Genomic DNA, 26,960 nt, shown 5'->3' with positions numbered 1-26,960 from the left:
AGACCAGAACAGGGGATGTGGCCAGTCTCTAAAGCCCCTTATCTCAGTCCCTACCTCTTCCGCCAAAAGTAAACAGTATCCTGACCTATTTTACTACCGATACCTCTTCCCTTTTCCTGAACTTTGTATAAATAGAATTCTGTAGCATACGCTTTTAAATGTCTGGCTTCTTTCAAGCAATAGTGTATCTGTAAAATCCATCCACGTGGCTGCATGTAGCAATAGCTCGTTCATTCTCATAGGATATTTCATTATATGATTATACCACAATTTATTCAGATGTTGGTGGACATGTTCAGCCACTAGGAATAGTATTGCTATATACAACCATGTACATGTCTTGTGGTACACATAATTATGTGCTTCTATTGGGTAAAAACCTAGGAATAGAATTACTATGTCATAGGGTATGAATAAGTTCAACTTTAGTAAATACTGCCAAACAGTTTTGCAAAGTGGCTGTGCTAATTTATTCCCTAACCAGCAGTGCATGAGAATTCTGGTTTTTCCATATCCTTGCCAACACTAGGTATCTTCAGTCTTTCACTTTTCTTTTTCTTCTTCTTTTTTTTTTTTTTTTTTTTTTGAGACAGTCTCGCTCTATCTCCCAGGCTGGAGTGCAGTGGCATAGTCTCAGCTCACTGCAACCTCCACCTCCCGGGTTCAAGTGATTCTCCTGCCTCAGCCTCCTGAGTAGCTGGGACTATAGGCATGCGCCACCACACCCAGCTAATTTTTGTATTTTTGGTAAAGACGGGGTTTTACTATGTTGGCCAGTCTGGTCTCGAACTCCCAACCTTAGGTGATCCACCCGCCTCGGCCTCCCAGCTGGGATTATAGGCATGAGCCACCGCTTCTGGCCAGTCTTTCACTTTGCTAATGGATGGAGAGTGGAACTAATTTGCCTATTCCCTTTTAATTTATGTTCCCCTGCTAATGAGGTTGAGCATTTCTTTATATATTTTCTAGCCATTGGGTATCTTTTTAGTGAGGTGCCTGCACGAGTCCTTTCCCCATCTTTTCTTTGTTCTTTTCTGTGTTCTGCTACGTTCTGGTCCATGTCCTTGTTGGATATACGAATTCCAAATACCTTCTCTCTGTGGCTGGCTTTCTCACTTTCAGAATGGTCTTTTGTTGTTGTTGAGAGAGTCTCACTCTGTTGCCCAGGCTGGAGTGCAGTGGTGTGATCTCAGCTCACTGCAAACTCTGCCTCTCAGGTTCAAGCGATTCTCTTGCCTCAGCCTCCTGAGTATCTGGGATTACAGGCACGTGCTACCATGCCTGGCTAATTTTTTGTATTTTTAGTAGAGACGGGGTTTCACCGTGTTGGCCAGGCTGGTCTCGAACTCCTGATCCAGGTGATCTGCCTGAATCGGCCTCCCAAAGTGCTGGGATTACAGGCGTGAGCCACTGTGCCCGGCCTCATAATGCTGTTTTGATGAACAAAATTTTAAATTTTAAGGCAGTACAATCTATCAAGCCTTTCTTTTATAGTTAGTGCTATTTTTTTTTTTTTTTTTGAGATGGCGTCTCACTGTGTCACCCAAGCTGGAGTGTAATGGTGCGATCTCAGTTCACTGCCACCTCTGCCTCCCGGGTTCAAATGATTCTGCTCCCTCAGCCTCCTGAGTAGCTGGGATTACAGGCACGTGCCACCACACCTCGCTACTTTTTTATTTTTAGTAGAGATGGGGTTTCACCATGTTGGTCAGGCTGGTCTGGAACTCCTGACCTTGTGATCTGCCCACCTCAGCCTCCCAAAGTGCTGGGATTACAGGCATGAGCCACCATGCCTGGCCTATAGTTAGTGCTATTTAAGAATCTTTGCCTATTCCAGTGCCATGTGGATATTCTCCTATTTTCTTCTAGAAGCTCCGTTGTTTTACCTTGCATTTAGATCTAGAGTCCATCCAAAAGTATTTGTTTAAGTATGGTGTGAGGGAGGGACCATGGTCATGGTCCTTCTTTTCATAAGGATGCACAATTGATCCAGCACCGTTTACTGGAAAGGCCATGCTTTGCTCACTGCTCTGCAGTGTCACCTTTGTCATAACGTATTTTACATGCTATGTGTTAAATGTTAGTGTCATACAACTATATGTATGACATATACATCATTTTCAGTATCTCTATTCTGTGCCATTAGTCTTGTCTATCCTTGAACCAATACCACACTTTCTTAATTACTGTTTCATTATAAATCTTGAGATGGAATAAGACATCCCCCAATTTTGTTCTTCTCCAATATTACTTTGGTCATTCTTGGTCCTTTGGATTTTCACATATTTACTTTAGAATCAGATTGTCAAATTCCACCAAAAAAGACAAGAGAAAAAAATGCTGAGATTTTGACTGGGAAGACATTGAATATGTAGATCAATTTGGGGAAAATTGACCTCTTTAGACTACTGAGATTTTTAATCCATGAAAATGGTATAAATCTCCATTTATTTGTCTTTTACAATTTCTTGTCCAGGCTCAGTGGCTCACACCAGTAATTCCAGCACTTTGGGGAGGCCTGAGGCCAGGAGTTAGAGACCAGCCTGGGCAACACAGTGGGACCTCTTTACAAAAAAATTTAAAAAATCAGCTGGGCATGGTGGCACACTCCTGTAGTCCCAACCACTTGTGAGGCTGAGGCAGGAGGATTACTTGAGCCTGGGAGGTTGAGGCTGCAGTGAGCTGTGATTGTGCCAATGCACTCCAGCATAGATGGCAAAGTGAGACCCTGTCTCAAGAAAAATTAAAAATAAAAATAAAATTTCTCTCAATAAAATTTAATAGTTTTTTGTATAGAGGTCTTGCTCGTCTTCTGTTGTATTTATTCTTCAGGGTATAATGTTTGCTGACTCTATTGTAAATAGTACCATTTAAATATTTTTATATTCTAATTGTTTGGTGCTGATATATAGAAGTACAATAGTTTTGTATATTGACTTTGTGTTCATATATTGATAGATTTTCTTATTAATTTTAATAGCCTGTACATTCTCTTGTATGTTTTCTACATATAATTATGTGATTTTTAAGAATAATACTAGATTTATCTCTTTCTTTCCAAATCTTGTGTCTTTCACTTATTTTTCTTCCCTATTGCACTAGGTAGAATCTCCAGGATCATGTTGAGTAGACATGAACATCTTTTGTTAATGACATGAACATCATCTGATAATGAACGTCTTTTTTTTCTTCCCAGTCTCAAGGAAAAAACTATCAGTAATTCCCCAATCTATGTATGATACTTGCTGTGGGTTTGGTGTAGATACTCTTTATCAAATTTTGAAAATCCTCTTCTATTTCTAGAGTTTTTAATCACGAGTGAATCTTACCAACTTTACTAAATGGTTTTAAGATTCTCTCAAAATGATACATAGTTTTCTCCTTTTTGCTGTGAATGTGGTAAAATATATTGATTTTTCAAAGCAATAAACTTTGAGGTGTGATTTAATTACAGCAAAATGAGTACATTTTAAATGTACAGTTTGATGACTTTGATAAATGGATATGCCTGTATAACCAGCACTGCAATCAAGATATAGAATTGTTGATTTATTTTTTAATGGTAAACCAACTTTGTATCCCTGGAATGAAGCCAACTAGGTCAAGCAATGTTATCCTCTTTCGTGTCACTGAATTCTATTTGCCGACTGTTTCGAATTTTCACCTATATATTCGTGAGAGATATTAGCTTGAAATTTTCCTTTCTTGGTTTATCCTTACCAGCTTTTAACTAATTTTGAGGTTATACTAATTTCATCAAATAAATTTCAAAGCAGTCCCTCTTTTTCCATTTTCTAGAAAAGTTTGGGAGAGACTGCTGTTCTGTCTTCCTAAATATTTGGAAGAATTTATCAGTGAAGCCATTTGGGCTTGAGATTTTGGAAGACTTTTAGTTATAGATAGAATTTTCTTTATATATAGTATTATTAAGATTTTATGGGTCTTTTTGTGTCAATTTTAGTTATGTTCTGTTTTTCAAGGAATGTGTACTTTTCATCTAAATTGTTTTAAATTTATTGACACAGGAATTAACAAACTTTATCCTTTTAGAGCTTTTTTGAGGAATAATTGGAACTCAATAAACTACACATAGCTACTGCTTCAATTTGATAGGTTCTAATGTACATAAGTACCCATAAAATGATCATTACAATAAAAATAATGAAAATATCCATCTCACACAAAGGTTTCCTTATGACATTTAATAGTCTACTCGTAAGCTGGGCGCGGTGGCTCATGCTTGTAATCCCAGCACCTTGGGAGGCCGAGGCAGGCGGATCACCTGAGGTTGGGAGTTTGAGGCCAGCCTGACCAACACGCTGGAACCCCTTCTCTACTAAAAATACAAAAATTAGCCAGGCGTGGTGGTGCACGTCTGTAATCCCAGCTACTTGGGAGGCTGAGGCATGAGAATCGCTTGAACCTGGGAGGTGGAGTTTGCAGTGAGCTGAGATTGCGCAATTGCACTCCAGCCTGGGTGACTGAACAAGACTCCAACTCAAAAACAAAACAAAACAAAACAAAAATCCACTTGTCCTCTTTGCTCCAGCCCCACCACCGCCATTGGTGGGCAAACACAGATCTGCTTCTATCACTCTAGATTTGTTTGCATTTTCTAGAATGTTACACAGTCATGCGTCACTGAACAACTAGGATGTGCTCTGAGACATGCATTGTTAGGCTGTTTCATCCTTGTGCAAACATCATAGGGTGTGCTTGCACAAACCTAGATGGCATAGCCTACTACACACCTGGGCTATATGGTACAGTGTATCACTCCTGGACTACAAACCTGTACAGCATGTTCCTGTACTGAATATCATAGGCAGTTGTAACACAATGGTAAGTATTTGTGTATCTAAACATAGGAAAGTACAGTAAAAATATGATGTAAAAGATAAAAAAAGGGTACACCTGTACAGGGCCCTTATCATGCATGGAACTTGCAGGACAAGAAGTTGCTCTGGGGAGTCAGTGAGTGAGTGGTGCGTGAATGTGAAGGCCTAGGACATTACTGGGCAGTACTGTAGACTTTTTTTTTTTTTTTTGAAATGGAGTTTCACTCTTGTTGCCTAGGCTGGAGTTCAACGGTGCAATCTTGGCTCACCGCAACCTCCACCTCCCAGGTTCAAGTAATTCTCCTACCTCAGCCTCCCGAGCAGCTGGGATTACAGGAAAGTGCCAGCATGCCCAGCTAATTTTTTGTATTTTTAGTAGAGATGGGGTTTCTCCATGTTGGTCAGGCTGATCTCGAACTCCTGACCTCAGATGATCCACTCGTCTTGGCCTCCCAAAGTGTTGGGATTACAGGCGTGAGCCACTGCGCCCAGCCTACTGTAGACTTTATAAATGCTGTGTACTTAGGCTACACTCAAATGTTCTTTCTTCAATAACAAATAAACTTTAGCTTACTACAAGTGTTTATAATTTTTTTAATTTTTAAAACTTGACTTTTTCATAATAGCACTTAGCTTAAAACACAAACATGTTATACAATTGTACAAAAATATTTTCTTTCTAATATGTTCTGTAAGCTCTTATCCTGTTTCTAAAAAGTTTATGTTAATTTTTTACTTTTTAAACCTTTTTGTTAAAAACTAAGCCACAGGCGGGGTGCGGTGGCTCACGCCTGTAATCCCAGCACTTTGGGAGGCTGAGGCAGGCGGATCACGAGGTCAGCAGATTGAGACCATCCTGGCTAACACGGTGAAACCCCGTCTCTACTAAAAATAAAAAAATTAGCCGGGGGTGGTGGCGGGCACCTGTAGTCCCAGCTACTTGGGAGGCTGAGGCAGGAGAATGGCGTGAACCTGGGAGGGGGAGCTTGCAGTGAGCCGAGATTGTGCCACTGCACTCCAGCCTGGGTGACAGAGCAAGACTCCGTCTCAAAAACAAAAAACGAAAACAAAAACAAAAACAAAAAAGCCACAAACACAAGCATTAGTCTAGGCCCACACAGGGTCAGGACCATCAATGTCACTGTCTTCCACCTCCACATCTTGTCCCACTGGAAGGCCTTCCAGGGCAATGACACCCATGAAGCCGTCGTCTCCTATGATAACAACGGCTTCTTCTGGAATACCTCCTGAAGGTCCTGCTTGAGGCTGTGAACTTTTTTTTTATAAGTAGAAGGAAAACACTATAAAATAAAGATTAAAAGTATATAATAGTAAGTACATAAGCCAGTAACAGTCATTTATTATTCATTATTAAGTATTATGTACTGAACATAATTGCATGTACTACATTTTTATCCAACAGACGCACAGTAGAGTTTTTTTTTTAAACCAGCCACACCACAAACACATGTGTTGTGCTATAGAATCACTAGCCAATAGGACTTTTTCAGTCCTGTCTTTTCAGCTCCATTATAATCCTTTGGGACCACTATCTTATATGTGGTCTGTTGTTGACTGAAACGTTGTTAAGTGGTGCCTGTCTGTATAACTAGAATGTTATTTAAATAAATCATGGAGTCTGTACTCCTTTTTTTCTGGATTCTTTCACGCATCATAATTATTCAGAGATTTATCCATGTTGTCGCATGTATCAGTAGGTCTTTTTGTTGATTGCTGAGTGATATTCCATTCATGGATTACCAGAATTTGTTTTTCTATTCATCTTTTCATAGACATTTGGGTTGTTTTTAGTAACTTTATAAATGAAGTTACTATAAATATTCATGTACAAGTCTGTATGGGAATATACTTCCATTTCTTTTAAGTAAATAAATACCTGGGAATAGAATGGCTAGGTAAGACGGTAGGTGTATGTTCAACTTTTTAAGAATCTGCCAAACTGTTTTCCAATGTGGTTGCACTATTTTTTTCTTTTCGAGACAGAGTCTCACTCTGTTGCCCAGGCTGGAGTGCAGTGGCATGATCTTGGCTCACTGCAACCTCTGCCTCCCAGATTCAAGTGATTCTCCTGCCTCAGCCTCCCGAGTAGCTGGGATTACAGGCACATGAAAACACGCCTGGCTAATTTTTGTATATTTAGTAGAGACAGGGTTTCGCCATGGTGGCCAGGCTGGTCTCAAACTCCTGACCTCAGGTGATCCACCTGCCTCGGCCTCCCGAAGTGCTGGGATTACAGGCGTTTCATTTGCTCCACATCCTTGCTGGCATTTGGTCAGCCTTTTAAATTTTTGCCAATTTAATGCATTTGTAATGGTATCTCATTGTGATTTTAACTTACATTTCCCCAATGACTAATGATGGTGAGCATCGTTTCATATGCTTATTTGTCCTTCATTTATCTTCTTTAGTGAAAAGTCTGTTCAAACCTTTGGCCCATATTTTTAAAACCGGGTTGTTTATTTTTGACTTGTGAGTATTCTTTAAATATTCTGGATACAAGTCCTTTGTCAGATACATATTTCACAGATACTTTCTCCAAATCTATTACTTATATTTTCACTTTCAAAATAGTGTAGTTTGAATATCAGAAGTTTTTTATTTTGATGTTCAATGTGTTGACTTTTTTCTTCTTTTCAGTTCATTCCTTTTGTGTCCTACTTAATAATGTTGCCAAAGCAAGATGACTATGATTTTTCCTCTATGTTTTCCTCTGGGAGATTTATTGTTTTAGCGCTCACATTTATATTTCTGATTAATTTTGAGTTAAGTTTTATATATATATGTGAAGTAAGGGTTAAGGTTCATGTTTTGCATATAGATATCCAATTATTCAGTACGATGTGTTGAAAAGAGTATTCTATTTCACTTGAATTGCTTTTGGCACCGTCGACAAACATCAACCATATGTGTGTGTTTATTTTGGGACTCAATATTCTGTTCCTTTAAACCATATTCGTATTTTATACTAATACATTATCTTGATTAGATAATTCATTTTTACTAAGTCTTGACATAAGGTAATGTAAGTTCTCTAGCTTTGTTCATTTTTTTCAAAGTTATTTTGACTATTCCAGCTCCTTTGCAATTTCATATTAATTTTAAAATCAGCTTGACAGTTTTCGTAGAAAAATCTCATGGAATTTTGATAAGGATTGTCTTCAAAGTACAGGCCAATTTGGGAAGAATTTACATCTTAACAAGATTGAGTCTTCTGATCCATGAATATGGTATATCTTTCCATTCATTTAGGTCCTTTTAAATGTCTTTCATAAATGTTTCATGTAGTTTTGCACATTGTTTAGAAAATTTATCTCTAAGGCTTTCATATTAACACTATTGTAAAAGGTATTATTTTAACTTTGATTTCTGATTGTTCTTTGCTATTATGTAGAAATACAAAATTAACTTTTTTTACATTGACTCTGTATTATACAACCTTAGTAGAACTCAATTGTACTTCTAGAAACTTTTTTATAGATTCCTTAGGAATCTACATAGGCAATCATATCACCTGTAAATAAAGACAATTTTATTTCTTCCTTTCTATCTGTATGCCTGTTTTTGTTCTTGCCTTATTACACTGAATAGAATATTCGGTACATTGTTGATCAGAAGTGGTGAGAGTGGACCTTCTTGCCTTGTTCTAGATTACGGGAGGAAATAATTTAATCTTTCATTATTAAATAAAATTTTAACTGTAGGTTTTTTATAGATACCCTTTATCATGTTGAGGAGGTTCCTTTTATTTCTAGTTTGATGACAAATTTTATCAGGAATAGATGTTTTATTTTATCAAATGTTTAGTTTGCCCTTCTTTTCCTAGTTTCATAGGTGGAAACTTCAGTCATTGGTTTAAGACCTTTTTTTTTTCTAAGTGTTTAGTGCTATAAATTTCCCTCTAATTATTGCTTTAGCTGCATCTCAGAAATTTTGATATGTTGTGTTTTAAACTTCATTCAGTTCAAAATACATTCTAATTTTCCCTTTGAGTTCTTCTTTGACCTATGGATTATTTAGAATTGTGTTCTTTGTTTTGCAAATATTTGAGGATTTCTAGATATCTTCCTGTTACTGATTTCTAACTTAATTCCATTGTTATCAGAGAAAATACTTCGTATGATTTTAGTTCTTTTAAATTATTGAGACCTGTTTTATGGCTCACAATATGATCTCTCTTGGTAAAAAATTTTTAAAAGTCTTTATGATTGTATTTTATGTCTATTTTTAAAAATTTCAACTTTTATTTCAGATTTGGGGGTACATGTACAGGTCTGTTACATGGATATATTACATGATGCTCAGGTGCAGTACAATGGACCCTGTCACCCAGGTACTGAGCATAGTACTCAATAGGTAGTTTTCCAGCCCTTGTCTCCCTCCCTCCCCACTCTAGTAGTCCCTACTTTCTATTATTCCCATCTTTATGTTCATGTGTACCCAATGTTTAGCTTCCATTTATAAGTGAGAACATATGGTATTTGGTTTTCTGTTTCTGCATTATTTCACTTAGGATAATGTTCTCCATCTGCAATCATGTTGCTGCAAAGAACATAATATATATATATTTTAATGGCTGTGTGAGATTCCATGGTATATATGCACTACATTTTCTTTATCCAATCCACCATTGATGGACACCTAGGTTGATTCCATGTCTTTGCTATTGTGAATAGTGCTGTGATGAACATACACGTGCATGTGTCTTCTTGGTAGAGCGATTTATTTTCCTTTGGGTATATACCCAGTGATGGGCTTGTTGGGTCAAATGGTATAGTGCAATCTTCGGTTCTTCGAGAAATCTCCAAGCTGCTTTCCACAGTGGCTGAACTAATTTACATTCCCACCAACAGTGTATAAGTATTCCCTTTTCTCCACAGCCTTGCAAACATTTGCTATTTTTTGACTTTTTATAATAGCCATTCTGGCTAATATAAGATGGTATCTCACTGTGGTTTTGATTTGCATTTTTCTGATGATCAGTGATGTTAAACATTTTTGCATATGTTTGTTGGCCACTTGTATGTCTTCTTTTGAAAAGTATTTGCTCGTGTTATTTTTCTACTTTTTAATGGGGTTGATTTTTGCTTGTTGATTTGTTTAAGTTCCTTATAGATTTGGGGTATTACACCTTTGTTGGATGCATAGTTTTTATGTTTACTCTGTTGATAGTTTCTTTTGCTGGGCAGAAGCTCTTAAGTTTAATTAGGTCTCACTTGTCAATTTTTGTTTTTATTGCTGTTGCTTTTGAGGACAATCACAAAATTCTTTGGAAAGACTGATATCCAGAAAGATATTTCCTAGGTTTCTTCTAGGATTTTCATAGTTTCAGGCCTTACATTTAAGTCTTTAATCCACTTGGTAAATGTTTACTATGTTTTTAGTATCTGTAGAATTTGTTGTGATGGCCCTCTTTTCATATCAGATATTGATAGTTTGTATATTTCTCTTTTTTCTTTCCTCGATCAGCATTGACAGAGGTTTATTTTATTCATTTTTTTAAAAAACACCTTTTTACTTGACGCACCCGTTGATATTTTTCAATTGTATGTTTTCTATTTCATTAATTTTTCTCTTCGTTATTTCCTTCTGCTTTCTTCAAGAATTATTTGATATTGATATTCTTTTTCTAACCTCTTGAAATGGGTATTTAGACATCTGATTTCCAGGCTCTCTTCTTTTCTGATTTAGAGCTATACATTTCCTTTAACTGCATCCCATGAGTTTTGATATAATATGCATGTGTATGGTGTATTGGTCAGGAGTGGGGATGGCTTTATCAGACATTCTGGTAGGGGACAGGTGGGTGGAGAAAGTGAGGAGGCCTTGGGAAGAGTTGCCACTCTCTCCATGAGGGGCAAAGGGTCTGAGCTCTGGTGATATCAAGAAGATGGAGTGGAAAGAGTGTCTGTAAGAACAAATACAGTAGCAAGATAATTAATTCATTCATCTGGTTCACCTGGCTAGAGAAGGAGATGAAAGAAGATAGGAGAAGCAGCCCATTGCAATTTGGAATCCATGGTGATTTATACAGAAATATGGCACCTGTGGAAGATGATCTTATTTTGGATTAATTATGGTGAATTTAGAGAGATCAACTCATTTATCAGGAGCTCAGGGGTTTGGTGTATTTCAAAAGCCATCTTGCTAGAGTGATCCACTGTGCCTCCACACTTGGCTCAGTTATCCCCAAGGAAACCCTCCGGGAGTACCTTGTCTCCCCACAGTCTGATTGAGATGCTTCGTCTCTGGGCTCCGTAGTATTGCATGCCGATCTCTGTAAGCTTTCTCACTTGTAAATAAGATAATTATTGGGATTATCTGTTCCTAAGCATGGCTCCCACACTGGCCATTTGCAGCAAGGACTGTGTTTTACTCGCTTTACCCTCCCAGTCCTCAATCTTTCATTAAAGAACAGCTTCTAGCTGTTGACTGAGTACTGAATGAATGGTGCTTTGAATGTTCTTTAATGGTGGTTTTAACCTCTGAAATATTTCACTTTAACTCTGAAAATTACTCTGCATTGCATGTCAGGTACACACTGTAAGAAGGAATATAGTGACTTTCTGGCCAGCTCTTTAGTGTTAAATGGAAACAAGTGTCGTGTTTGCAGAGTGACAGCTTGAAGTGCACAAAGCATGGGATGGTTTCAGTCCTGCTGGGTATGGATTTGACCTTGATTTGCAACTTTCTCCCTCCAGCCTTAGGCATTACAGTGTGTGTGCTACATTTCAAGTGGAACAGTCTTCTCAGGGCCTAGGGATGACTCTCCAGTTGCTTTGTGTATGCTCAGGCTCAGCAGGAGATTGACAAGTAGCTTCTTGTTGCTTCTTATGTGTCCTTTTATGGTATGTGGGACAGGGCTGGATCTGAATGACTGCTAGAAGGGTGGAGAATTCAGTCCTCAATCAGGTGAAATTGGTCACTGTAATTAGAAGCAGAAAATGTCTTGCCACCTCCAAAAACCCTTCTGCAGGAGGATAGTGTAGAACTCTTCTTACGATTATACTAACTGAAATGAGTGGCAGTTTGGGAGCTGCAGGACAACAAAATGCATTCAGTTCATGTCAGTTGGTAAATTACTCACTTTACTAAATCAAAGAAGGTTGATCCTGCGAGGTCCCTTAGAGATCACCTGGTCTCACCCTTTCATTTTACAGTCGAATAAGCTAAGGCCCAGGGATAATGAGGAGCTTACTTAGGCTCCTTTTGCAAACTGATGGTGGTGCTGGGGTTGACCTTGGTCTTCTAGGTCTTCTGACACTCTTAGCTCTTAGGGTCAAGGGCAAATCATAACAGACATGTAATTCTAATCCTTAGCTGATTTATTAATCACTAAATAGGTATCTCTCAGACACTGAAGGGTAGATTCTGGCAATGAGAAGGAAGTAATTTGAACATAGCCAATGAACCCAATTCCCATATGATCCCAACTTCGATTCCCCTGATTCTCCAGCTGAGTCTCTTCTTTCCTGTGCCCTACCCAAATCTGACCCAGCCTTTACAGAGCTGGACAAAGCCGGTTCCAGAAAGCCTTCTCTGATCTCACTTGTGCACTGGATAAATTCCTCCTCTTAGCTCCTCTTTGCAGAGAGAACAAGAGCATGTGCTGGCTGCATGGGTGTGCACTGGTGAACCCAACAGCACCTTCCCCCACCCATTCCCCCACATACCATTCCCAAGGGACCTCAGGGGGAAACTTTTAAGGAGAGTTTCCCTGCCATGCCCTGTACTGTGGGTGCCCTGAGCCCACTGATTTCTTGAGGGAAATGTGCTATGATGCTGTGTCCCCAGGGTGGGTGAGGCCATGTGCCTCTTGTGATTCATGAATGGCATTTGCAGATGTAGCCAGAGTTAGCATGAAACTGGGCAACCCTGTGGGGTTGACACTGGGCAATCAGTGTCAACACTGATCTCTTTACCAGCACATTAATTTTGAAATATCCCATGAGTCATGGACATTAGGGCCATTAAATTGTTCTCTTTTAGAATAGTTCAACAAAGCCTTGTGCAGGGAGGTTGATGTATTCTGGGTCAAGAGGATTTCTCATTATCTGACGTTCATGCTTCTTGCCTTGTTTGTGTCTTCTCTTGCTCTGAGAGGTGATGACTCTGCTCCCCTTTAACCTGGATCTCTGGAACCTGAGTCTGTCTTGTTCTCAAGGTCCCTAAATATTATGCTTAGTTCTTACTAACTGTCCACTTCCGCCACGTTGCTTCTTGGCTTTCCAGGCATATTGAGAAGCACCAAAACATACCTTCAACCATAAGCATGGAGGAATGGAAGGAGCACAAAAGTCTGGGTGTAGGAGGTTCTTAAAAAGGGCAGCTGTGGTTATGATTAGACAGGATTTCCCTTTGTTCTAGGGTCAGGACCATCTTGACAGACAAAAGGACATTGAACTCGGTCTCAGTGAAAATCTGATAGGTCATGGTGACAGCAGACAGGACCACATGGGCATGGAGATAGTGGCATAGACCGGCCTGTATGTGCAGCAAGTATGTGTGAGCATGTGCACCAGGGCTGGCCCTACTGGCCTAGAAGATAAGTTGTGGGTGAATGGAGAGATGGGATGATGGAAATGAGGTTGGAAAGTTGGCAGGGACCAGGTCGTTCATCCAATTAATTCACCCAACATATTGCAAGCTAAGTGCCAGGCACTATAAAAGACACCAAGAGTGCAACAACAAACAATGCAGACACAAAGCCTGTCATCACGGAGCTTGCAATCTAGGAGCAGAGACAAGCAATAAATGAGATGTATGTTAGGAGAAGTCAGCCCCGAGTCTCAGCCCCACATCTGCCATTCACTGCCTGTAGACTTTGGGCAAGCACCCTAACCACCGTGCATGGAGGTAACAACACACACTCACCAGGACTGATGGGTGGGTCAGCCCTGACTCCAAGAAAGGCCTAGGACAGCATGTGACAGGGGTTCTAAAATGTGGTGACCTTTGGTAAGTTATGATGTGGGGGTGGCAGCAGGAATTATTGTTTCATTTACCACAGTTGAGTGTTAGGAGCCAAGAGGACCATTTCCTGGTTATATATATAGAGATAGATAGATAGATAGATTTTTTTTTTTTTTTTTTTTGAGATGGAGTCTCGCTGTGTCGCCCAGGCTGGAGTGCAGTGGCATGATCTCAGGTCACTGCAACCTCTGCCTCCCATGTTCAAGCAATGCTCCTGCCTCAGCCACCCAAGTAGCTGGGATTACAGGCACCCGCCACCATGCCTGGCTAATTTTTGTATTTTTAGTAGAGATGGGGTTTCACCATGTTGGCCATGCTGGTCTCCAACTCCTGACCTCAGGTGATTCACCCACCTCGGCCTCCCAAAGTACTGGGATTACAAGCATGAGCCACCTTGCCCGGCCTCCATTTCCTGGTTCTTTGATTTCAGGAGTGTCCCAAGTCTTCTATGCTGAGTTGTATTTTGAAAAAAAAAAAAAAAAAAAAAAAAAAAAGCCATTTTCTTTTCTCATTGTGAGTTATTGCCCTAAAATGTGTATTTTTTTCAAACATTGTCTTAAAATTTAGTATGTTAGTTCAAGTGTTTCTCAAATAAGCAAAGTCACTTTTAACCCTATTGTCTTTTTTAAACTGAGGCAAAATATGCACAGCATGAATTTTTCCCATTTGAACCATTCTTACGTGTTCAGTTCAGTGGCGTTAAGTTTATTCACATTGTGGTGCAGCCATCTCCAGAACTTTTCCATCTTCCCAAACTGAAACTCTACCCATGAAACAACTCCCATTCCCCTTCCCCAGCCCCTGGCAGCCACCGTTCTACTTTCTGTCTCTACGAATTTGATGACTCTAGGTACCTCATAGAGTAGAATCATCCAGCATTCACCCTTGTGCCTGGCTTACTGCTTCCAGGTTCCTCATGCTGTAGCATATATGTATGTTAAGGCTAAAATCTGAAGTGCTGGGACTATCAGGGCTGTGGGCCTGATACTCGCAGGAAGGGTGGAAGGCTCCAGCAGATGACAGGGTAGAGGAAGTGAGAAAGTTGTGGCGAAGAGCACCTCTAAAATACAATATGTACCCATCAGAGGGAGACTTGTCCCCAGGTACTGTCTTTCTGAGTCTATGGGAGATTTGTCCCCAGGGTCTGGCAAGTAGGACCCAGAGCCAACCTGGATGTATCTTTCAGTAGCAAGGAACTGTGAACTGTCTTCCCTAGAGGGGTCACGCCCCAGGGTTTCTCGGTGAACTTTGGGAGGCATAGACCATCGCCTGAAGTTGTCTCAAAAAAGTAAGCACTAAACCAAAAGAGGTCTTTGCACAAACTGAACGCAGTACCAGGGAAACCATGCCAGTCTTTGAGTCCACCAGTGTAGCCAAGCGCAGTAGTCCCCAGACTTAGCAGCTGCTTGCTCCGCCCCATCTTACGTGACACCATGTGAATGCACTCACCACTGGACCAGAGAGGAGCAGGTACCTCCGCTCCCAGACAGTTAAGTGGCACCAAGTAAAATGGAAAATGGAAAATGTGCTGGACCGGCCCTGAGTGGCCTGTGTAGGACACTGGCTCCAAGACAATGGACCTCGCTAGGTTCCCAGAGCCGGGTTATATTGATCAGTTCTGAGGGTGGACCACAACCCTTAGATCCTTTGAGATTTCAGGAAATCAGAAGCTGAGGACACCACTTTCTTTCTTTGAGGTGGCCCATAACTTGGGTGATTTGGAGGGTGGCAATGATGATGAATACCACCAAGAACAATTCCCTGCATTTGACCCTGCTTCAGTCCATTCACTTGCCCTGGGGCGGGAGGACAATGGTGGTGCTTATAGGTGTTGAGGACTCACTGGGTGCCAGCAGCTGGCCCAAGCCCTTCCCAAACACTGTCAGCTTTACTCCTCCCTTCTCCCCAAGGCATCACCTGTGGCTACTGCTCCCACTTGACAGAGGAGAGTGAAGCTCTGAGAGGCCCGGTCACAGGACTGTGGCTGGCTGGGCTAGGACTGGACCCTCGTCTGCCTGCCTCGGGGGCCCCAACTTGTTTGGATGATGAGATGACTCATGGCCTCTCCATGTCAGCCACAAAAGTGGGCATCATTGTCACTTCCCAGAGGCCCCAAGGGGTCATAAAGTCCAACCAGCTGTCTCAACAAAGCTGTTTCCAAATCCTCTGGGATAGGATGGCTGTCCAGAGAGGCCCTGGCTGAATGGCCTTCGGGTCTGAGTGCCTCTCAAAGGGAGGATTAGGGTCTCAGTTCCTCTCGCCCCTGCCAGCAGCCTTGCCATGCCAAGCGCATCAGCAGAACTGGCGTCTGGAGCTTCCTGGTGGAGGGCAATGCTTTCCTCCAGATGGGTCCTTTCCTTTCTGGGGTTGAATCTGTATTTCAGCCGCAGTTCCAGCCGGGGACCACGGCTTAGGGCAGCACCCTGCTGTGGAGCCCTGGCCATAGGTGCTGGCTTGTCCCCAGAGCACTGGGCAAGGCTAGGGAGGACGGTGTCAGCTTGGCCCCTTCTTGCCCCTTGGCACCTGCTGCCCAGCCATGATGATGCCTCAGCTGTTCCTCCATGACATGATGAAAAATAGGCAGAAGGAGGAGGAGGCTCACATCATCTGAGGAAAGGAAGTGAGGGAGTGTTATTTGTCCCATGAAGATGGCAGTGTTTTCAGGGCACAGGCACCGCACCCACCAGCCCCGGCTCCGCTTACCCTGGGTAATGGAGGGCTGGTTCCAGAACCAATAGTTCTGCCCTCCTGAAAGCATCCGCCTGACCTTATTTATGGCTGCTCTGTCCACTTCCAGAGACAGGCACAGGGTAGATACTCGTAAATAACCATTGAACTGAATCAGAACTCACTTGTCTTTGTGCCTACAACTTTTCTGCACCTCTAGGCCTATCTTCTGGGACCACTGGCGTGGAGCAGTTGGGCGGTCCCAGGAATTCCCAGATCTTATGAAAATAAACGGTTCCGGGAAAGCTGGTGGGCACCTCTGACAGAGGGGACCACAGGGCCAGTGGTGCCCTCTGTCCAGCTGGGACAGGGTGTGACTTGGACACCACTCTTGATTTACGGAAAAATAATCTACAAGTACCCTGGGTGGGTCCGATGCAGGCTCTGCCTTGAGGGAGTGACTGCATTTCCAAAGGGACTTGGAAACTTTGTTCCCCATTGTCCCCATTTATGAAAAGTGACAGTTTTTGTGAAGTAAGTTATTTGAAAACAAGGGCAGGGAATGCGTGTCTGTGTGTGCATGTCTTCTCAAAAAGAACTGGATCTTCTCAACCCAGCGCTGACCTTCAGCTCCATGAGGAAGTTAATTGGAGCTTGGCATTAACTGAGTATAGCAGAACTGATCCTGAAACCAGCTGCTAAAACTAGTTCCCCACACAGCCATTCTCTTCTTCTTTTTAATTTTATCAGAAAGCACTTTCGCAGCGCCTAATTTGGTCGCTTACTGGAAGGGCAGCGTATGTACAGGGGGAGTCAGGAGTCCCGGGTTCCAGTCTGAGCTGAGCCTCTTTTTCCCACCTGTAAAATGGAGCTCATGATCCTTGCCCCGTCTGCCCCACAGGAAGTTTGTGAGACTCAAGTGAGAAAATGATATTGAGGTCCTCTGTAAAGTAACATGTGTTCCCATCAGTCACTTAATACACATTTATTGAGCAATTACTATGTGCAGAACTCAGTGGTAGATGCTGAGGGGAATATAAGCATTTGTCTCCATTACCATCTCTGGGGCTGGACTTTATAAAATGTCATCTAAGCCACCATCTGCTTCCATGTACCTGACCCCTCCAGAGGGACCGAGGCCCCATCTCCCCCTGGCTGGTGAAGCCACTAGTCTCTACAACATGGCTTTCCCTAGCCCGAGCTAATTCCAGAGAGGAGTTTGCTGAAAGTCTGTTATTCTTCTTTATGCCTCTGCTAAGCTTTCCCGAGAACTGTTGCTTTCTGGACCGGGACATAGGACAGAGCTTGAGGCCGCTCTTCCTCTGCTTGCGTCTGCATGGCATCACCAAAGGTAAGCCCTGGTCCAAGCGACCGCATCCATGGGAAAGCTGCTGGGCACCTGCCCACCCCTCAGCCACTGCCGGGGGAGCCCCACCTGATGTTTCCAAGGGAATCACCTGAAACATGGCATTGTCACTTCCAAGCTGCCCCATAGATCTTGACTCCGTGCAAGGAGGTGCTTTTCTGGGACATAACTCAGGACCATGCTCTAACAGAGCAGCAGAGGACTGACAGAGAGGGGACAGTCTGTGCAGCCTCCTGGTCTCACTTTCCCTGTCTGTAAAATGAGGGTAATCTGAGCTCTGATGAAATACAGTGATGGCTAGAAGGGGCTTATATATTGTGAAGCAGTGTACAGCTGCCGAGGGCTGTTTTATTGGGATCTAATTGTATGTCCTGCCTCTTCACATGCTTCACTTCTAGGCCCCTTGTTCTGCAGTTTGGGAGAAAACTCTGGATTTGTGCTCCCTCAACCTCATGCTCTGGGCACAGGGGATGGTACCTGTAACTCGGAAAGAGGAAAGAAATGTTGGGGAATATGTTTTCGGCAGTCCAGGAGGCCACCCAGTGAGATCTTTGCATCTGAAAGGACATCTGAGAACATTTTCAAAGCCATTTCCAGCTATCCAGACATAATAAGTAGCTCTAGAATTCAGGAATGGTTGATGGGGCCAGGTGGTTTTGTCCAAATTGCTTCTAAACACTCCGGAAACACTGATTACCTGATCTCAAACCTCCTTTCCCAGGCAGGATTGCAGCCAGGGGGCCGTGAATGTTGGGGTGAGGCGTGGTTGTAGGGGAACACTAACTCTTCCCCAGGGACCTGGGAAAGGAGATCTAGCGAAAAGTATGGGGAAAAAAATAAAAATAGAAATGTTAAATTGGAGCTATGTGCAGCCTAAATATCTTCTTCCTTTTTGCTTTGTAATTTCTTTGATAATATTGGGAGAACTGAAATATCTTTAAAGAATAAGGAGGACTGGTCAAAGCTGACCTTCAAGGGCCACTGATGGCTTTTCCTTTAAGTTCTCAAGGTATCTTCCAGGGCTCACTGGGTAGCAATATCTTCTTGCAGGATTGCTAAGAGTATATTTCATTCAAAATAATATGTTACACTTAAATTGTACATTAATATGTAGTATAGACATTTTTTTAAACTGAAGTTGAAATGGCCATCCAATTTGGAGTGAATGTATTGGTTCCTTTGAAAGTTTATTTGTATAAGGTGGTTTTTTGTGTTTTTTGTTTTGTTTTGTTTTTTTTGAGACGGAGTCTCACTCCGTCCCCCAAGGCTGGAGTGCATTGGTGCAATCTCGGCTCACTACAACCTCTGCCTCCTGGGTTCAAGTGATTCTCCTGCCTCAGCCTCCCAAGTAGCTGGGATTAAACATGTGTGCCACCACGCCCAGCTACTTTTAGTAGTGACGGGGTTTCGCCACGTTGGCCAGGCTGATATTTCTGTATGTTTTTAAAAGAGAATTGATTTGGATTATAAAAGTAATTGACTCTGAACATAACCACAGTGACCCTGAGATGTTTTACTTCTACTTTGTCAATCAAACCTTAAAGGAGACCATCCACCCCTTTCCCTTCCCTCAGCTCCTGACTTCTTCCTTCTCCTTTCTGTAAATGAGACTTTTGAGGCTCTGGTGTGAATAAAACTAAAAAACATTCTCTTTGTGTTTCTTCCCAGGCAAGGATCTGGAGGTGCTGCGGCACATTAACTTCTTCCCAGAGTCGTGGCTGAACCAGGTTACAACCAACCATTACCACGCAGTGAGTTGCCTGCTCTGCAAGGACACAGTTGTCGAAATTTATTGCCTCTCTGACTTTGTTTTTTCTGGAGATGTGTTTCACATTTGAAACCTCTAAAGCTCTGAGGTCAGGACACATCTGGATCGTCCTCCAGGGAAAGTGGGGAGAGCAGTGCCTGGGAAGGAGAGAAGGGAGGAGACCCAGCCTTGGAATCCGGGTAGTTCGAGCTCCCCTCGTAGGCATTTTTGTTCTTGATACAAATTAACAAATGTTGGGACCAAATTACTCTTCCTCCAGTAATAAATAAGCATTTCTCTCTCTGTGCACCCTCAGCAACATAGAGCATTTAAATTTCAAATCACTTTTCTTAATTGAGAACGGAACAACGGCATCTCATTTTTTAACATGCATTTCCTTTATTACTGGTGACCATGAATGTTTTCCATGCGGCATTTCCCCTTTGTGAATTGTCCATGCAAACTGTTGTAGTTCTTATGTGTTTTCAATCTCGCGTTTTTAGAGATGAAGAGGGGCAGTGTGAGAGTTCTGAAGATGTATGAGTCACTGGTGAAAATTCAATCCTGCTCAACAAATACCTATTGTAATGTGCAAGCCACAGTGCTCAGCGCTCCCTGCGCCATAGATCTTGACTCCGTGCAAGGAGGTGCTTTTCTGGGACATAACACAGGACCATGCTCTAACAGAGCAGCAGAGGACTGACAGAGAGGGGACAGTCTGTGCAGACATCTCAGGAAGTCCCCACCTCCCTCTTGGTCCTCTGACTCTGCCCACCTCCTTCCTTTTGTCCCCTGCTGCCAATGCCATCCTCTCGAATTCCGCTCCCTCTCCTCCCCAGCCCTCACCTTGGAGCATCCCATGAGGGGCCTTGCTTGTTCTTGATTTTGTGACTGTGATCATCTCTGCCCCATGTACACATTTTATTTCCCAAGTGAGACTGCTCAGGTACTTTTCTGTCTTCTCCTTGCATCCTCTGAAAGCACTGGACACAGTACCAGACACAGTAGGTTTTCAATAAATGTCCGTGAACTGAATGAATGACTGAATGTGAGTCTAGAGGCAAAACTCTTTTTCATACCTGGTGAGGGGTGCAGGGATCAAGGAAGAGGCACGAAGATGAAGAGAGGCACTCGTGTCCAGAGGATCCCACCGTGGTCAGCTGTGTGCATTTTCCTTTCAGCTGGAGAATGGGGGCGACATGGTCCACCTGAAAGATCTTAACACCCAGGCTGTGAGATTTGGGCTGCTCTTTAACCAGGTACTGAGAACTGCACCCGAACAAGGGAAAGAACTGTCCCTCTCGTGCTTAGATAAGAACCTTTGGAGGGCAGCCACGATCACTTCTGGCTCCTGGTAGGAAGGTCAGGGGACCAGAAGAGAGAATCACAGGTGTCTCTCCTGCATGGTCATCAGTTCCCAGGAAATAAAATTCACAAGGCAGGGGCCTGGGACAGGCCGTTTAATAATTCCACCACTAAGGGGACCAGCGGTCCTGGTGGTACTGGGATGGAGGAGTTGCCCTGGGATGTAGGACTTCAATTCTAAAACCAGGAAAGGCCAAGGCAAATTGGGAAGGGTTGGTCTTTCTATTTCCCACAAACACCAACAGTTGCAAACTGGCTCAACAAAAGACTCCATGCCAAGCCCATGTTTAAGCTTATAGGGGTGAACTCAGTCTGGGCAGCTATTTTGATGGATCTCAGAATAAAACTGCAGTGGGTCAAGGAGCTTGATTGCAAGGCATCTTGGCGCTTAGTGACCAGGGGAGCGTTGGGGTTGGTAGCTGTGCTCCGTGCTGGGTTCCCTGTGATGGAAACAATTCTCCAAGAAATCACTGATCTCCTTTGATTATTTCAAGGCACCCCCGCAGTGATCTCAAAAGAATTCATGTTTCAAGAACTAGGGGTGCTGAATGTATCATCAGAGAGTCCCCTCTGAGTCATCCCTGGAGAGGCTGGTTCAGCCTCTTGGTTGCAGAGACATCGTGCCTAAGTGGGCAGGTGGAGATCACAGAGCCAGGACTTCCTGCAAATGCTATGAGTGGCTCTTGGGCCCATCAAATTGAAACAACAGGCTTTGTTCCAAAGGTCTATAGACCACAGGTCATCTAAGAACATACCTAACCTATTCTTTACCTCACTAAGGAACATGAAGAGTAAATAATATTGTCACTGTTCAGTAGCTACTACTAAGTCTACTACCAACTTCTGCTAACTGTACCAACTGTTTGTAGTGAGACCAAGGAAAGGAGGGTCTAAACCCTCCAGAAACACTGATTACCTGATTTCAAACCTTCTTTGCCAAGCAGGATTACAGCCAGGGGACTGTGAATGTTGGGGTGAGGCATGGTTTTGGGGGAACGCTGTAACTTTTGCAAACTCGATGGGTTCCCAGGGACCTGTGAAGGGAGATATAGGGAAAAGTATGGGGAAAAACATAAAAATAGAAGAAATTATAAATTGGAGCTGTGTGCAGCCTAAATATCTTCTTCCTTTTCGCTTTGTAATTTTTTTGTAGTGTTGTGATCACTGAAATATTTTTAAAGAAAAAGATGGATCAGTCGAAGCTGACCTTCAAGGGCCACTGACAGCTTTTCCTTTAACAATAGTTCTTGAGGTAGCCTCCAGGGTTCACTGGGCAGTGGTCTCTTCTTGCATGATTGTTGAAAGTATATTTCATTCAAAATAGTATAAGTTACACTTAAAACCATTACTATGTGGTATAGAATTTTTTTTTAACTCAGGTTGAAATTGCCATCCAATTTGGAGTGAATTTATTCCAAATTGTTAGTAGCAATTACCACGACCAAGGATTTCAGTTTAGCTTTCCCCATGTTTCCTAGGTTAAAATTGCTGTTGTATTTTCACTTTCAAATCAGTTGCTGAATGAGTGACGTTTGTTATTGCTGCTATACTTTGTTTTACCATGCCCTCTTGACTTTTTTTTTTTTTTTTGAGATGGAATCTCGCTCTGTCACCCAGGCTGGAGTGCAGTGGTACAGTCTCGGCTCACTACAAGCTCCGCCTCCCGGGTTCACACCATTCTCCTGCCTCAGCCTCCCAAGTAGCTGGGACTACAGGCGCCCGCCACCATGCCCAGCTAATTTTTTGTATTTTTAGTAGAGAGGGGGTTTCACTGTGTTAGCCAGGATGGTCTTGATCTCCTGACCTCATGATCCGCCCACCTCGGCCTCCCAAAGTGCTGGGATTACAGGTGTGAGCCACTGCGCCTGGCCTTTTTTTTTTTTTTTTTTTTACTTATTTATTTATATATTTTTTGAGATAGAGTCTTACTCTGTCGCCCAGGCTGGAGTGCAGTGACACAATCTCAGCTCACTGCAACCTCTGCCTCCCTGATTCAAGCAATTCTCCTGACTCAGCCTCCTGAGTAGCTGGGACTACAGGCATGCGCCACCATGCCTAGCTAATTTTTTTATTTTATTTTTTATTTTTGTATTTTTGGTAGAGATGGGGTTTTGCCACATTGGCCAGGCTAGCCTTGAACTCCTGACCTCAGATGATCTGCCCTCCTCAGCCTCCCAAAGTGCTGGGATTACAGGTGTGAGCCACCGCGCCCAGGTGACTTTGAATGCTAAATATTTTCACCCCTTCACTTTGTTGTTTCTCTTTCCCAATTTAGGAGAATACAACTTATTCGAAAATGGTTGCTCTATATGGATTCTTCTTTAAGATAAAGGGACTCAAACATGATAATACCTCTTATAGTTTTTACATGCAGGTAAGGATAGAGTGCATGAAAGTTATGTCTCTGAAACAGTCTTTTAGAGTTAGAGTCAATCCATGTTGAATTAGTAATAACTGATTCATCATAAATTACTTATCGACATGAAATGTATTGTAAGTGCTAACCATGCTCATATATGCGATGTCATTTGATTTTTACAACAACCTTGGGAAGTAGGTATTGGTCCCATTTAGCAGATGAGGATCTAAAAACTGAGCGTCTTTGTGTTCATGTGGCCTCTATGGGTGAAGTCAGGATTAGATTCTAGTCTACTATCTCCACATGTGGGGCTCACTTCGTCTTCAGTTTATACATACAATTCAGTTATTCTCCCATGAAGATAACCGGTCATGCCCCCAACTGGGAGAGGGGGTAATTTTGTTTAGCTGCAAAGCGGGCTATGGGCAGGACCCCAGAAAAGTCAGGAGGGTGCTTGACTTCTCCGTAGTGCTCCTGCTGGATTTAGGAGAGGCAGGAGAATGTCCTGTTTAGGAATGGAGAGTCTGCAGGCAAACGGCCTGCGAGCTATAGGACCTGGGCAAGTGCCAGGAACTCTCCTCTGTGCAGTTTCCTCACCTTTAAGACAGAGAAGGTAACATACCTCACCGGATTGTTGTGAGCTTAAATGTGTTAATCTGTGCAGGGTGGCTTGGAGCAAGCTTGACACACAAAGCACCATATGCATTAGGGAAGATGAGGGTGATGATGTTGACGATGACAATGACAAGTATGATGAAAGATCGCTGTGTTCCACTTAAGATTTGCTTACAAGTCTCTTTTCTAAACTGCAAGCTTTTGAGAGGCCATATCTTCTTAATCTTTTTATTACTACTGCCAATCACAGCACCAAGAACACAGAGGAGCTTTTTTTTTTTTTAATTTTTATTTATGTTTTGAGATGGAGTCTTGCTCTGTCGCCCAGGCTGGAGTGCAGTGGCGCAATCTTGGGTCACTGCAACCTCCGTATAAAGGGGCTTTAAATGAGTGACTGAATGAATGAATGGATAGACAAGTGAATTAATGCACAAATGAAGAAACCAGAGTTTTAGTCCCAGCTTTGCCAGTACGTCATATGTGCCCTGGATCAAGTCATTTCTCTTCCCTGGGCCTCAGCTCTTGGTCACCACTGACTCAGGCATCTCCCTACACAATGAATTCTTCTGGGTGGAAGAGATGAATTATGTGACAGCAACAGTCCAAATGCCCTTATGAGTACTACGTCGGTTTTTTAATTCTGGCAAAGGCATCATAAAGCTTGACTTAATGGTGTTTTTCTAGATTGGCCAAAGCCCAGGCCATCGGCCACTGGTTTATGTATGGTGGGGGCTCCAGTGACAACTGACTCAGCAGCAGCAACTTTTAGGAGATGGTACCAATTGGGAAATGCCCTCTTGCTGCCTGCACACATTCTATACCAGGGTCTATATGCCAGGCGCCAGCTTTTGCTAACTCTGGGCCACCCCGATTGCAGTTCCACCTAAGGTGGAATCACTCTCTTTGCAGAGAATAAAGCACACAGACCTGGAATCCCCCTCCGCGGTCTATGAGCACAACCTCGTCAGCCTGCGAGCGGTACGCCTGGTGAAGTACGAGATCAGAGCCGAGGCCCTGGTTGACGGCAAGTGGCAGGAGTTCAGGACATATCAGATCAAGCAGAAGTTTGGGTTGACCACGCCATCCTGCAAAAGCCATGCAAGTGTTCATGTTGTCTTTTTCTTTTATTTCCTTTTTGCTCTTTCTCTCCCCTATCCTTTTGGGGATCACTGGCTTCTAATCTCCAGTGCTCTATGCTGAAGATCCCTGGAAAATCTGGCTCAGTTTCTTAAGGATTATCACAGCCTCAAATAATGCTAAAGAGAAATCTCTTCTAGAATGAAAAACCATGGATACAGATAACTATAACCCAAATCAGACTACCTGATTTGGGTCACACCAGATCTATTTTATAAGCATCAAAGGGTATTTTTTTTTTTAGGTAAGGAGGCTCTGTGGAATGTATTTGCCATCACTACCTCCACTGATGCCTGTGAGTGACACATTAATTTCCCTGAAATCCACAGCCCAGACCCACCTGCCTTACTCTGGCCCACTGGGGAAGGGCTGGGCCCATCTGCCTCAGTAGGTGGTTGCCAGCATCTAGGCAGATCCACTGCCTGGCCTGGCTTCTGACCAGAATAAGACTTTGCTACAAGCCAGTGAGTAATTCCCGGTCCTGACTGCACATCAGAATCATCTGGGGGCTTTAAAACTACCAAGGCCAGAGCCCCACCCAGATCACCAGACCCAGATAGATACTCCATGGTCGGGCCAGGGTATCAGCATTTTTAAAAGCTTCCAGGTTATTTTCTATGATGTTAGAAATCACAGTAACAATTTCTTTTGTGGGGGTGAGGGAGAGGGGCTGGGAAATTAACTGACAGGGAACATGAAGGAGATTTCTGTGGGGCTGGAAATATTTGTTTTTGTTTGTTTGTTTGTTTTGGTTTGTTTTGTTTTTGAGACAGAGTCTCGCTCTGTCGCCCAGGCTGGAGTGCAGTGGCGCAATCTCGGCTCACTGCAAGCTCCGCCTCCCAGGTTCACGCCATTCTCCTGCCTCAGCCTCCTGATTAGCTGGGATTACAGGCGCCCGACACCACGCCCGGCTAATTTTTTGTATTTTTTAGTAGAGACGGGGTTTCACCGTATTAGCCAGGATGGTCTCGATCTCCTGACTTCGTGATCCACCCGCCTCGGCCTCCCAAAGTGCTGGGATGAAATATTTTCTTGTTCAGGGTAATGGTTACACAGGAGCATTTACTTGGTGAGAATTCATCAAGCTGTCCTCTTCAGATTTGTGCACATTATTGTGTTTAAGTTATTCCTAATTTATTGGCAGTTTATTTCAAATAACCTCTGCAGGTTATTCTGATGCGCAACCATAGTTGAGAGCCAGCATTTTCTACAACTGTTAGTCCTTCCTCTTTCCCCTTCTGGCGGGCAATTGTGTTTATCCTAAAAGTCACATTCACTTTGTTTTGTTTCACGTTTTAGGCCTTGAAAATCCAAACTGTGGGCACCCCAATCTATGTAAGTTTTGCATTCCTCTTCCCGGCGTCCTGACAGTTTCCAGAAGAATCTATGGGATTTCCCCCCCGACTGGTCTGCATAAAAGAAAATAAAATGACATAAAAGGGAGCACTCAAGCATTCCATTGCCTTTCCTGGTTCGTTATGGTCTCATTCGAACTTTTGTCCACTTCTGTATCATTTGAGGGTGGAATGTGCCAGACCCGAGAGTGCATTTACCAGGCCTGCCCCACAGCACCCTGAGTCCAGCCCTGACTTTTTGCCCTCTCCCAGCACCATGGAAGCACCAGCAGCAGCAACAGGCTGCAGCCAGGAGCATGGAGGAATTCCCTTAGATGCAGCTCTGCCTGCTACACAGAACAACAGGCCTGCCAATCGTCCCTGGCAGTTTGGGCTCAGACAGAACAAGAGGTAGGAGGGGAAGGAAGTGATTCTTAAGTACAGAGTGACTTATTTATTATCCCACCTTTTAAATTGAAGCTCTGCAGTTTGGAAAGAGGGAATAGAGAGCCTTGCTTCCCACTTTGTTTATTTTCTATTG

The 26,960-nt window shown here is 42.9% G+C and overlaps 1 protein-coding gene across 2 annotated transcripts in view; it reads left to right on the top strand.

The window, feature by feature from the left end:
• BTBD16 (BTB domain containing 16) overlaps positions 1-26,528 on the top strand; it is a 66,866-nt gene extending 40,338 nt beyond the window's left edge. For both annotated transcript variants that reach the window (XM_030802226.1, XM_030802222.1), the window contains exons 11-16: positions 17,756-17,847; positions 19,531-19,613; positions 20,791-20,868; positions 23,250-23,348; positions 24,858-25,046; positions 26,385-26,528. In XM_030802226.1, the coding sequence (XP_030658086.1) occupies positions 17,756-17,847; positions 19,531-19,613; positions 20,791-20,868; positions 23,250-23,348; positions 24,858-25,046; positions 26,385-26,453 (610 nt within the window). In that variant the 3' untranslated portion in view covers positions 26,454-26,528. The remainder of the gene's footprint in view (positions 1-17,755; positions 17,848-19,530; positions 19,614-20,790; positions 20,869-23,249; positions 23,349-24,857; positions 25,047-26,384) is intronic.
• Positions 26,529-26,960: the final 432 nt, after the last annotated feature.

The sequence above is a fragment of the Nomascus leucogenys genome, chromosome 3 (assembly GCF_006542625.1).
Source record: "Nomascus leucogenys isolate Asia chromosome 3, Asia_NLE_v1, whole genome shotgun sequence".
Taxonomy (NCBI): domain Eukaryota; kingdom Metazoa; phylum Chordata; class Mammalia; order Primates; family Hylobatidae; genus Nomascus; species Nomascus leucogenys.
This window is presented reverse-complemented; position numbering and strand designations above follow the sequence as displayed.